General features: G+C 32.8%; 1 protein-coding gene and 1 long non-coding RNA gene across 2 annotated transcripts; one reads left to right on the top strand and one right to left on the bottom strand.

Moving 5' to 3' along the window:
• The first annotated feature begins 265 nt into the window (after positions 1–265).
• Positions 266–7,472, top strand: LOC139510274 (uncharacterized). The gene is made up of 4 exons (XM_071296766.1): positions 266–423; positions 2,599–2,771; positions 4,888–5,048; positions 7,363–7,472. The coding sequence occupies exons 1-4, from the start codon at positions 351–353 to the stop codon at positions 7,436–7,438; spliced, it is 483 nt and encodes a 160-aa protein (XP_071152867.1). The 5' UTR covers positions 266–350; the 3' UTR covers positions 7,439–7,472.
• Positions 7,473–9,517: 2,045 nt separating this feature from the next.
• LOC139510273 (uncharacterized) lies at positions 9,518–13,021 on the bottom strand. Its single transcript, XR_011661867.1, has 2 exons — positions 12,881–13,021; positions 9,518–11,559 (listed from the first exon to the last, which is right to left on the bottom strand). It is a non-coding gene; the product is annotated as an uncharacterized lncRNA (long non-coding RNA).
• Positions 13,022–14,767: the final 1,746 nt, after the last annotated feature.

Genomic DNA, 14,767 nt, shown 5'->3' with positions numbered 1-14,767 from the left:
GTTTCGTCACGAGAATGTATGTTATACAATTACCATTATTCTTGTAGCCACTGGAGCGGAACATGCTGATTATATGAGTATGTGCGCTTGTGAAAAATAAATCTAGATAGAATGATTCTATAAAAAAAAAAAAGTCAATATACAAGTGCATATATAGACCTGCAGGGAACACATTGCAGTCATATGACCATTTTATACTTTAATCGATACTAAAATCCTCAATTTAAGACTCTATATAGGCATTATGTATTTTATCACCGGATAAATTTCATATTAAACGCAGAACATTTAAATGCAATAACAGGGCTTATGACAATATTAACACTAAATGATTTAAGAATTGAAAAAGTATGGAAAAAGTCTTCGTAGTTTTCATCTTAGTTAGCGGAGTTTCAGCCATCGTTTCATCTAAAGGTGTAAAAGGTAAGATTCACTCCATATAGTGTTATTTTATTTACCGATAATTATAAATGATCGTTGATCATCTCAACGAGATTGATTTTCTCGCTTGAGCCGGGACGGCGAAACCGAGAAATGCAATCGAGTTGAGATGACCAATGATAATCTGTTCATTGCTATTTTACCTATGACGACGTTGTCAATTTCATGTCAATTTCGTTAGCAACGCCACGTACCTCCTTAGTTTCTTGCGATAATTTTCCATGTCAAGCGAGTAGCATGATATGAAAAATTATCACAAAAAAAGATCAAAGGAAAAATGCACAAAATAGCGATAAATCGTTTTCTTGCAATTCAAAAATGAATCCCTCTGTTTCCTCCAAGTATCATATTGTCGTAGAAAAGTTTAAATTTGAAATTATTAATTCTCTCTGAATCCCTATTAAAGTCAAAATCAGTTGCGTAGTTTGACCCGATTTTAACTTGGAAGTCAAAGAGTAGAAATATTCAAAACAAGAGAAAAGTAACCATCTTCTGTACAGTGTGTCGATTAGTTTATGAGCCAAATTTCGACTGCAACTGGAAGGTGACTGATAGAAGGTTAGACAAGTACATAGATGTTGTCTACCAAAGGACCCATTCACCTCTGACATATTTGTTTCGAAGATTTTGTAACAAGTACACACAGTGAGCATTGCACTTTCTATACTGTTGATAGTGTCTGGCATAATGCTCACCCATTCAAAAGTAACAGTCAACAAGGACTTTTCTGTCGTACATGGGTTAAGGTTTTCTATATCCCAATCCTAAAATCATTAAGGTCGCACTTCTGTTAATATGGACAATGCTACTGTTTTTTTCAAAGGTCAAAATTAACATTCATATGCTTTGACTTCTAACAGTTTAATCTGTAATACCCCTCCCTTCACTTTGGGTCTTCCTCATAGTTCAATTAGCTCGCATTTCATGTTTATTTATACAGGTAACATTTAGAAGTTATGTCTCTATGATATGAAACATGGATCATGTCTGGGAACCATTTCGTAAAAATATATATCTCCGAGTCCCAAAAAGATAGGCATGGTTTGTCTAACTGCTGTATTCACAAAGTGTTACCTGTAAATACGTACTAGATTTTCATAAACATGAAAAATTACATTATTTAATCTTATTTGACAAATAGTATTTTTCTCGCCTTTACATACATTTTCATCTTGTTGCATTTATGATCATTTGTGATTACAGAATCATGATTTCAAAATTTAAATTTGAAGTGATGTTTTTCTCTCTCTCTCTTTGGGGTCGGGTCACAAACTTGTAAAACATTAAACCCAGATTTGAGGCCGTTTATCGAGAAAAAATAGTCTAGAATGTCCTACTGTTATCTAATGCACATTAGATACTACAGTAACTATTATTTCAAAGAATCATCGTTTAATACGTTTGAATCATTGATTAAAATTGTATTCTCGGTAATCAAATCAACAATGATTGATCAAAACAAACTTTATTGACACAATCTTAGCCTACACCCATATATTGCGTTTGAACAGATTCGGTGATAATTAAGTTTACGACAACCTTGTATTTTAAGTTTCCGAGATGGTAGGTATAATATAACTGGTCGAGCAATATAACCTTACTCATATGAATCAAGAAACATATGTCTGTTGATGACTCTAGAACAGAATGCAAAATGTCTGTTGAAAGTTACGTCTATTAAATTAAGATAACAAAAATATGGAACTCCAAGAAAAATTCAAAACGGAAAGTCCTTCAACAGGCTTAATTAATAACAAAGGCAAAATCAAGAGTCCAAACACATCCAACGAACGGAAATCAACTGTCTTATCCTGACTTGGCACAGTCATTTCCTTATGTAGGAAAATTGTAGGCTAATTCTGGTTTAAAAGCTAGCTACTCACTTGTATGACAGTCATACAAAATAATTCAATTATATTCATTATTGAATACAATGTGTAAGTCATACAAACGATCATAATAGGTTAACATGTCAAAAATTTGGATACAGCATGCAGTCAACATTGTGTTATAATCTTAATCATTATAAAACACACAACTTTGTCAACAAAGAAAAACAAAAATGGAATGTAGACCCTATATATACTAAGCACATATTTACATGTTGGATATGGACATACTTGCATGTTTTACTTTTTTTTACTTTTTTTCGCCAAGAATTCCAGTTATATTTATGTCCATTTGCGAAGCCGGAAGAACTTATGGATGGAAAATGTACTTACAACAAAAACAAGCTACCTGAAGATGAAACAGATCTTCTCACACCGCCCATACATGCGTTTGTCAAAGTAGGAGATGAATGTTATGACTGGACACAGGATGATCTTGTGGTGAGTATACTAGAAGGGTTAATGGATTATTCTGTCAATACACCATACCGTAGCAAATATCATAGTTTGGTCACCTCTCCAAATCATTTTCTTTGGAACATTTCTTTACAGAATACTTATAAGTGTAATCCTCCAAGTTACCTTTCCTTTCTGAATAGTTATTAGCTTGATCATCCGAGTTACCTTTCTTTACAGAATACTTATAAGTGAAATCATCCAAGTTACCTTTCCTTTCTGAATATTTATTAGCTTGATCATCCAAGTTACCTTTCTTTACAGAATACTTATAAGTGTGATCATCCGAGTTGCCTTTCTTTACAGAATACTTATAAGTGTAATCATCCAAGTTACCTTTCTTTACATAATACTTATAAGTGTAACCATCCAAGTTACCTTTCTTTACATAATACTTATCAGTGTAGCCATCCAAATTACCTTTCTTTACAGAATACTTATAAGTGTGATCATCCAAGTTACCTTTCCCTTCTGAATAGTTATTAGCTTGATCATCCGAGTTACCTTTCTTTATAGAATACTTATAAGTGAAATCATCCAAGTTACCTTTCCTTTCTGAATAGTTATTAGCTTGATCATCCGAGTTACCTTTCTTTACATGATACTTATAAATGTAATCATCCAAGTTACTTTTCTTTACAGAATACTTATAAGTGTAACCATCCAAGTTACCTTTCTTTACAGAATACTTATAAGTGTAATCCTCCAAGTTACCTTTCCTTTCTGAATAGTTATTAGATTGATCATCCGAGTTACCATTCTTTACAGAATACTTATAAGTGTGATCATCCAAGTTACCTTTCCTTTCTAAATAGTTATTAGCTTGATCATCCGAGTTACCTTTCTTTACAGAATACTTATAAGTGAAATCATCCAAGTTACCTTTCCTTTCTGAATAGTTATTAGATTGATCATCCGAGTTACCTTTCTTTACAGAATACTTATAAGTGTGAGCATTCAAGTTACTTTTCTTTACAGAATACTTATAAGTGTAATCATCCAAGTTACCTTTCTTTACAGAATACTTATAAGTGTGATCACCAAGTTACCTTTCTTTACAGAATACTTATAAGTGTAATCCTCCAAGTTACTTTTCTTTACAGAATACTTATAAGTGTAATCATCCTATTTACCTTTGTTTACACAATACGTATAAGTGTGATCATGCGAGTTACCTTTCTTTATAGAATAAATATAAGTGTGATCATCCAAGTTACCTTTCATAACAGAATACTTATTAGCTTGATCATCCAAGTTACCTTTCATTACAGAATACTTATTAGCTTGATCATCCGAGTTACCTTTCTTTACAGAATACTTATAAGTGTAATCATCCAAGTTACCTTTTTTTATACGATACTTATAAGTGTGATTATGCGAGTAACCTTTCTTTACAGAATTAATAAGTGTAATCATCTAAGTTACCTTTCTTTACAGAATAATTATAAGTGTAATCATCCAAGTTACTTTTCTTTACATAATACTTACAAGTGTGATCACCAAGTAACCTTTCTTTACAGAATACTTATAAGTGTGATCATCCAAGTTACCTTTCTTTACAGAATAATTATAAGTGTAATCATCCAAGTTACTTTTCTTTACATAATACTTATAAGTGTGGTCACCAAGTTACCTTTCTTTACAGAATACTTATAAGTGTGATCACCAAGTTACCTTTCTTTACAGAATTAATAAGTGTAAACATCCAAGTTACCTTTCGTCACAGAATACTTATAAGTGTGATCATGCAAATTACCTTTCTTTACAGAATACTTATAAGTGCGATCATTCAAGCTACCTTTCTTTACAGAATACCTTTAAGTTTGATCATCCAAGTCACCTTTCTTTAAAGAATACTTATAAGTGTGATCATCCGAGTTACCTTTCTTTACAGAATACTTATAAGTGCCATCATCCGAGTTACCTTTCTTTACAGAATACTTATAAGTGTAATCATCCAAGTTACCTTTCTTTCAGAATACTTATAAGTGTGATCACCAAGTCACCTTTCTTTACAGAATACTTATAAGTGTAATTATCAAAGTTACCTTTGTTTACAGAATACTTATAAGTGTGATCACCAAGTTACTTTTCTTTACAGAATACTTATAAGTGTAATCATCCAAGTTTCCACTGCTGTCGTGAATCTGGGAGTCTAAGCGACAAAGGAAGAACAACATGTGCTGATGAAATACCAATTTTCATACGAACATGGAGGATTATTGGATTTAAATACTTACTTTGGGGATTTGACAGTAGAAGGTATATATTTATCATAATGCAAAACACACAAAAAAGCTTGCCAAATGATGTGTTGACTTTAGAATTTAAAGTGAAAATACCAGGGATAATGTTATGTAGTACATTTTCGTCTGGCGTACTAGTTAATTTATAATCCTGGTACCTTTGATAACTATTTACACCACTGGGTCGATGCCACTGCTAGTGGACGTTTCGTCCCCGATAGTATCACCAGCCCAGTAGGCAACACTTCGGAGTTGACATGAATATCAATAAAGTGGTCATTTTTACAAATTTCCTGTTTACAAAACTTTGAATTTTTCGAAAAACTAAGGATTTTCTTATCCCAGGCGTAGATTACCTTAGCCGTATTTGGCACAACCTTTTAGAATTTTGGATCTTCAATGCTCTTCAACTTTGTACTTGTTTGGGTTTATAAATATTTTGATATAAGCGTCACTGATGAGTCTTGTTTAGACGAAACGCGCGTCTGGCGTACTAAATTATAATCCTGGTACCTTTGATAACTATTTCGATGAAGATGCAAACATGACTTACAGAAGCTGTGTGGTAACAGTATACATCAAGGAGACGGCAACACTAACGTCCATTAAATGTCTGAAAGAGTAATTATAAAATTGAGAATGGAAATGAGGAATGTGTCAAAGAGACAACAACCCGATAAAGGACCGGAAACAGCCGAATGCCACCAATGGGTCTTCAATACAGCAAGAACATCCCGCACACGGAGGCGTGCTACAGCTGACCCCTAAACAAAAATATATACGAGCTTAGTGATAATGGACGTCATTCTAAACTCCAAAATATATAAAATAAAATTAAACTAAAAATTATCCTTACATAATAAAATCCCACATGTTCCTTATTTGTTACAATATGATTTAGTGAAAGTTTTTCGGATGGTATCAAGTTCATTTGGTTTTTTAGCTCACCTGGCCCGAAGGGCCAAGTGAGCTTTTCCCATCACTTGGCGTCCGGCGTCCGGCGTCCGGCGTCCGGCGTCCGGCGTCCGGCGTCCGGCGTCGTCCTGCGTCCGTCGTCCGGCGTTAACTTTTACAAAAATCTTCTCCTCTGAAACTACTGGGCCAAATTTAACCAAACCTGGCCAAAATCATCATTGGGGTATCTAGTTTAAAAAATGTGTCCGGTGACCCCGCCAACCAACCAAGATGGCCGCCATGGCTAAAAATAGAACATAGGGGTAAAATGCAGTTTTTTGCTTATAACTCAAAAACCAAAGCATTTAGAGCAAATCTGACATGGGGTAAAATTGTCCATCAGGTCAAGATCTATCTGCCCTGAAATTTTCAGACGAATCAGACATTTAGTTGTTTGGTTGCTGCCTCTGAAATGGTATTTTTAAGGAAATTTTGCAGTTTTTGGTTATCTTGAATATTATTATAGATAGAGATAAACTGTAAACAGCAATAATGTTCAGCAAAGTAAGATCTACAAATAAGTCAACATGACCAAAATGGTCAGTTGACCACTTTAGGAGTTATTGCCCTTTATAGTCAATTTTTAACCATTTTTCGTAAATCTTAGTAATCTTTTAGAAAAATCTTCTCCTCTTAAACTCTGGGCCAAATTTAACCAAACTTGGCCATAATCATCATAGGGGTATCTAGTTTAAAAAATGTGTCCGGTGACCGGCCAACCAACCAAGATGGCTGCATGGCTAAAAATAGAACATAGGGGTAAAATGAAGTTTTTGGCTTATAACTCAAAAACCAAAGCATTTAGAGCAAACCTGACAGGAAGTAAAATTGTTGATCAGGTCACGATCTATCTGCCCTGGAATTTTCAGATGAATCGGATAATTGGTTGTTAGGTTGCTGCCCCTGAATTGGTAATTGTGAGGAAATTTTTCTGTTTTTTTTGTTATTATCTTGAATATTATTATAGATAGAGATAAACTGTAAACAGCAAATATGTACAGCAAATTAAGAACTAAAAATAAGTCAGAATGACCAAAATAGTCAATTGACCCCCTAAGAAGTTATTGCCCTTCATAGTCAATTTTTAACAATTTTCTTAAAATTTGAAGATTTTCAATAACATTTTCCACAGAAAGTACTGTTATAGATAGAGATAATTGTAACCAGCAAGAATGTTTAGTAAAGTAAGATCTACAAACACATCACCATCACCAAAACACAATTTTGTCATGAATCCATCTGTGTCCATTGTTTAATTTCACATAGACCAAGGTGAGCGACACAGGCTCTTTAGAGCCTCTAGTTTTTATAATTGTCAAAATCCAACTCAATAAGTGTTTGTTTGAACTACTGTGTATTTCTATTGTATTTTGCAGGTTTGCAGAAATCTTGGTAGCTTTCCTAAGAAACTGTGGTACAAATAGTGGACCTTTCCAACTGAACTTAACATAGTATAAATGGATGAATAAAATAATTTCACTTCAAATCACATGTAATATTTACCTTTCATATACCAACGGATCTTAACTTCAAAAGTAGAAGAGCTATATGTTATACGGATGGAAAATTTACATGTACCAAAATATCAAATGGACTCGCACTATATAATCAAAAAGTAAAATCACAAAAATACTGAACTCCGATGAAAATTCGAAACGGAAAGTCCCTAATCAAATAGCAAAATCAAAAGCTCGAACAAATCAAACGAATGGATAACAACTGTCATATTCCTCACTTGGTACAGGCATTTTTTTATGTGGAAAATGGTGCATAGAACCTGGTTTTATAGCTAGCTAAACCTCTCACTTGCATGACAGTCGTATCAATTTTCACTACGGTAGATATTCCTGATTGTCATTCAAAACAGTTGTTTTTGATATCTGAACAGAAGATTTTTGTGTGTTGTTTCAGTTGATATTGCAATATAATAGATTTTGCAATCGTGTACAGTAAATGTTGTTCTGTTTTACCTATTGCTGCTGCTGTAGTGATAATAAGGTGTGGTGACTGGAACGTGTTTTTGTCTCGCGTCGAAAGTCGCAGTATGAGATACATTGTTATCCGGCAGCGGCCTAAACTAATTGTATTAAGCTTTATATGTCATAAATTTGAAGACGCTTCATAACTTGTATGCATATACCTTATGTTACAAGGTTTCCGTCTGTCATATGTCAATTGTCCATGATCAATTTTCATGGTTCAGTTACTGCTTGAAAACATAATTATATTTTTATTTGTCATGGCAATTTCTCACTTATTATGAGTAATAGAAAAACAACTATATTTGGTATATGAGATCCTTGCAAAATCTACATGTCCATCAGACATGGTTCACCCGACCTCGACCTCATTTTATGGACCATCGATCAAGGTTAATGTTGCACGATTAGGTCAGTTTCTAAGATACTTTAAAACGTAGGACAATTATATATATATATATATTATTTGGAAATTTTATAGATATTTTGAAATGAGCGTCACTGATGAATCTTATGCAGACGAAACGCGCATCTGGTGTACTGAATTATTATCCTGGTACCTTTGATAACTGCTATATGCATGTGATGTATGGAATGATTGTAAAGACGTACATGTCAGTCTTGTAGGTTTCATCTGACCTTGACCTCATTTTCATAGCTCATTGGTCAATGTTAAGTTTTGTGTTTTTATCTTTTTTTCAACTACTGTAATTAATAGGTCAACTTTATTTGGTGTATGGAATGATTGTAGAGTGTACATCATTTTTTTTGTGTACATAAATAAGCCTGTTAGTTTTCTCGTTTGAATTGTTTTAAATTTGTCATTCCGGGGCCTGTTATAGCTGACTATGCGGTATGAGCTTTGCTCATTGTTGAAGGCAGTACCTAGAGTTGTTTATTTCTGTGTCATTTGGTCTTTTTTATTCTATTGACAATTATACCACATCTTCTTTTTTATATGTAGGTGTAGCAAATATTGTCAGACCTTGACCTTATTGTAATGGTTCATTGGTTAATGGTAATTTGTTGTGTATTGGTGTGTTTTTCAGTTACCTCATATAATAGGTCACACATATTTAGTGTATGAAATAATGACCTCATTGTCACGAATCTTTAAAAGTGTTTAGTGTTTGTGATACTTATAGTAAAACCTTTATCTTTCAAAACTTTCAACATAAAAATCAATGATCAGAAACGCAGTCGAGACATTTCACCGTGTGGCTGTGCACTCGGTTTACTGGTGGAGATTTATTTCCCCGAGGGTATCACAAGCCCAGTAGTCAGCACTTTTTGTGCTGACATGAATTGTCATTGATATGGTTATATCTTTAAATTTACTGTTTACACATTTTTGAATTTTTTGAAATACTAAGGCTTTTCTACCTCAGGCATAGATTACCTTACCTGTATTTGGCAAAACTTTTAGGAATTTTGGTCCTCAATGCTCTTCAACTTCATACTTTATTTGGCATTTTTAACTTTTTGGGATTCGAGCGTCACTGATGAATCTTTTGTAGACGAAACGCGCGTCTGGCGTATATACTAAATTTAGTCCTGGTATCTATGATGAGTTTATTAGTAAAGGGAACCATATCCTTTGAGTCACTGATGAATTTTCCTATTGAATATAATTCTGATTAAAATGTCTCCTTTTTATCAAACTCAAAATCTGCTGCTGGGATAGTTTTCTTCCAATTAGGTTTTTCTCCTCCGTTTCGACGGCATAATTACCTTCAGTTTTTTTAATAGGAAAGGCAATGGTATTCAAATAAACTACCAAAAACACATATACAGATACAGATACTTAATTGCCAATCACGGCGCCTTAAAATTAGTATACTATAAAAAACTATAAAAAATTTCAAACATAATACAAAATAGATGAAACAAAATATAATGTTAGACAAGTTTCTATTTGATTGATTAACATCTAATAACAAAGTTAATAAAAAATAAGTAATTTGTAATAATAATATATAATATGACCATTATATGTTCAAATATATATCATATGTTATAGTTAAAGTATAATAGAAATGGGTTCGATGTGTTTATATTTTGAAATTAATAGTGAGCATACACAAAAGTAAGATATATGCCTTTCTGCCCACTTGGCATCGAGGTTATCAAACTGATGTAAAAACTTCACCGATGAATAAAAATCAAAAATATATTTTATTTCAGAGTAAAAATGAACTTTGCAAAAAAGGCCCATTGTTCCTATACTTCCATCCGATTAAGCATAATTATATTGATAAAAAAAAACCTGAAAAGTCACACATTTCAAACCATTGCTTGAGAAAAAAAAATCAACTCCTCCACAACCATTTATTTGTACATATTTGATTATATTTCACAAAGATTCTACCGAAAGACAGAATAGAATAAAATACTTAAATAATCCAATTATGGACCTTTGTGGGTTTTAAATTTCATACAATGATTACAGTGATTTTCGTAATGACAATGAAATAATAATTAAACACTGAATAGTTATTGCATGCAAACAGAAGAGAAAGTTGATATGGCTGACAATAAATCAATCTGTAAGGATTATTCCCCTTTGAACAGAATCTAATATTCTTTGAAGATAAATCTTAGTCGTAATTTTTTTGTGAAACCGACTCATGGTGTTCAGAGCTGGATAAAAAAGAAGCCCAGACTGATTAAATATCACGGTAGTTTCCTCCTATGGACACGCAGCTACCAATTACTAAATATTACAGATAGCTTTTATATTGTATGCTGTCAAGAGGGAGATGGTAAATCTTCCCACAATGGCAACATGGCGTATCTTCTTGTTGTGGCAAGTGACTGACGAATCTAAATGCCACTGATAACTTAAATTTGTCTTTCATGTCGTCTACCTGACCTTTTCTGTGAATATAGTAACAGCAACCTCCTGATAACAACCAACAAGGGAAGCAGCAGAAAATCATCCATTTTGACAGGAAACACTTTACCGGTTTGGAGCAGTTCAAAATGAAAACGCTTAAATTTTTGATAGAATCTTCTCCGTAATTAAAGTCGTCATTTCGAGTATGCCACCATTGTCTGATAAAAGGAGTGGCTTCTTCACATACACCACCATACCAAGACTCTAAACTTTGGCTAAAGTCAAGCTGCAGACAAAATTTTTTGCCTTTTTCAAAATCTTCTCTTGCTTGTTGTAGTCTTGACACTATTAAACTGGTCACGAATTTCTTCACTTGATGTATTTACTAGAACGGCAAATTCATCTTTCCACCATTCCCTGTTGGAATGTTTATCACTAACCCTAATTACTCTTTCATGCTTGATTTTGGTTCGAAATAGCAATAGTTTGTTTTGAATATCATATGAAGTATGATTGAAATCATCCAAACTATGTACATCAAAGATTGCTAATGCATCATTCCCCAAACCACCAGTTATATCTAGAATTTGTTTGCTGCTTTCTCCGCCGGGATAATACCCATTTTTGTACACTTCATGTAACATCCCAGGCAGTTCTTGGAAATGGTTCCATAGCATTATAGTCATTGCTGGGATATGATTGTTTCCCCTAATGGCCACACCAGTCTCCTGTTCTGTTGTATCCATATTTACAGCAGACTACAAAAATAGAAATAAAACAAAACCGTTACCTTAAGTTTGTATTTCACATAGGAGAGATTTAAGTACATATGTTCTTTTGAACATGGTTATCTTCGGGGATAGTCGCATACTCTTTTGCAGTTAAAATTGTAATCGTGTGTTGGTGTTTTTATATCTTAGTATGTTTGAATTATTTTCTCTTCTGCATGTGTAATTTTCTTCAGTCGTTGGTGGTTTTACATTTTTATTCCTATATTTCTAACCTTTTATTATATGCTAATTGGTTAACCTTTTTATGCTTATTTTATTTAAACATTTTGTGCTAATATTTTAACTTTTTTATGCTTTTTTTATTTAAACATTTTTTGGCTATTTTTTTTTACCTTTTATGCTTATTTTTTTAACAATTTGGTGCTTATTTTTTTACCCTTTATCCTTATTTTTTTACATCTTTTTATGCTTAATTTATTTATGTTTATCGATCAAATACATTTTATATATTAGACTTTAAAAGTAATAATATCGCGTAATCGCGTAAACATGATACAAACATGTCAAGTACAAATTTTTCATAATTTTGTTTCATTATTTACAGAATGTGAATCTGTTATTGAGCTTTCAGTTAAAATAATATAAAAAAAAAAAATGAAAGTGAAATGCAATTGTATAAAATCGGAAAAATTATTTTGCTTGGACAATAACTTTGGTTGTATTTGTAACGCCAGTAAAAACATAAATCTATCAAAAGCTATTTATTATTTTTAAAAGTTGGCAAAATTTTTCGGTCTAGTAACTACAACTAACATAAATAACCTTGTTGATTATGTGACGAAAGGGGTGGAGTAGATGCAACTATGACAGATAAGTCAATAATAGTGCATCAACGATATAAGGATGAGTCTTAGATGCAGGCGGAGTCCGAGAAATGTACAAAACAATGAAATGTACATTACCTGTTGAAATGGGCAATCTATGGCCGTGTTCACACCAAACGCCATGTACAGTAAACATGTTTACATTTGGTTTAATGTAATGTACACTAGTTTCACATTACATTTGTTCACATCTATATACCTTGTTTAGCTACCTGTACATTAGATTTGTTCACACTTGTAAACTATATGTCATTTGAATGTTCATTACGTAGAACCGAATTCAAATGTTCAAACAACTTTTAAAATATTCATCGGACTGCTTTGATTTCCTTACTACGATAAAATGAATAATCCCGAGTTACAGAGGTATTTGTGAAGATACGCACCAGTATTGTAAACATATATTTCAGCAGGCCTCTAAAGATAATTGATTGAAGAAATGTTATATGATGATATAAGCTTACCAATGAATAATTTTGTAAATGTTTCTGGTCCTCTTCTGTAACTATTGGGACATAACTTTGAGTACCTTTAGTATCAAAATATGTCTATGTTATGGATGGCTAGCTTCGTGTTGTTTTTATATGGAGATTTAAATCTTGTTCGTATTTTATCAGTTAGTATTTTGAAATTTTCATCTCGTCTTTCATATGTTATCATTTCGAAATTTTCGCTTTATTTGAACATATGATAAGAGAATGATAAAAAATAATCTAGGCTACTAATGATAAATTCATTACATATTTATTGTTTAATCAATTCATATAAACTTTCTCTGAATAGGTTAAAAGTGTGCAATTCGCATACTGGTGAATTTAATCATTTAAATCAAATACTGTAGCTACATTCATGAGGGGGAGGACAGGGGTAAGGGAGACAGGGAGAAAGGGGGTAGGAGAAAGGAGAAATGGGGTGGGAGAAAGGAGAAAGGGGGTAGGAGAAAGGAGAGGAAGGCTGGGAGAAAGGAGAAAAATTTGGAGAAAAAATAAAATATGAAAAAATAAAATATCTCGCTTTTTTCCGGTAAATTAAAAAAAAAATAAGGAGAAGAGGGGTAGGAGAAAGGAGAAGAGGGGTGGGAGAAGGGTACCCCCCTGTCCTCCCCCTCATTCATATATTCTTTTACTGTTTTAGCTTAAAAATAAACAAAGAACTTCTACTGAAAACAAAGTGTGCCATTATTTAGGATAACTAATCATTATTACAACTAAAACTGAAATAATGATTTTTTTTTTATCTTTTACAATGATGAAAATTACATGTATTAATCTTGAAAATTAAGAAAACATCAATTTTGGAATGATTAAAAAATAGGCTCATCCAGCCCACAGCTACACAATTTCAAGCAAATGTATACAAATAAAAGCCTTTTTGTGAGTAAGAAACAAGGAAAACTTTCTAACTTTTGCAAAGACGACATTTTTTTCCATTTCATGTCAAGTTTTTAAAATTTGTATTATATTTGACATAATACATTCAATGACTAAACTATACTATTTCCAGCGTCACACTTCTGGTGCTAAATAGACTGTAATGCAAAAGGTAGTAAAATGAACGAACAAATCCTGATTTGCGGACGCGAAAAACGAAAATCTTTTCGTTCACTATTCCATTTTCATTTCATTTCTTCGCGACCCTCCTTAAACCACCAAACCTAACAAATTTCAGAAGTAACAAATATGTCATGCACATTTAAAACGGTAACAAATCAAACAACTGAATCAGTTTTTATACGACCGCAAAAATTGAAAATTTAGTTTTTCTTCCAGTTAATATTACATACAGTCTGCAGTTAAAAGGTTTTAGAATATTTATTAGAATCATAAACTATCTGGATTTTTACCAAACTTGGACAGAAGCTTCTTACTACCAAGGATAGTATCGATAAGAATATTTTTGTTAATTTTTTTCTCATTTTTGTTGAGCTGCGATTAACAGCAAAAGTAGGCGAGACACTGGGTTCCGCGGAACCCTTACGAAATTTTGCTTTATACTACATATTGGTCTTTTGATGTTGTCCCTAAATATATAAATATATATTTATGTCATTTATTGAGAAACTACCTCTTTACATCTGTGGAAAACACCAACCGGGTATTGGTGACGCTCGAATAAAAAAAAAGGCCAAATACAGTACGAAGTTGAAGAGCATTGAGGACCAAAAATTCCTAAAAGTTTTGTCAAATACAGCTAAGGTTATCTATTCCTGAGGTAGAAAAGCCTTAGTATTTCAAAAATAAAAAAATTTGGTTAACAGTTAATTTATTATTATGAACATATCAATGATCACTGGGGCCGATCTTAGGTAGTCAGTTGGACCCTCTTGTGAAATTTATGGATCCGCTGCTGAA

Source organism: Mytilus edulis, chromosome 2, assembly GCF_963676685.1.
Source record: "Mytilus edulis chromosome 2, xbMytEdul2.2, whole genome shotgun sequence".
Classification (NCBI taxonomy): domain Eukaryota; kingdom Metazoa; phylum Mollusca; class Bivalvia; order Mytilida; family Mytilidae; genus Mytilus; species Mytilus edulis.
Note: the sequence above shows the minus strand (reverse complement) of the source record. Positions and strands in the feature narration are given on the sequence as shown.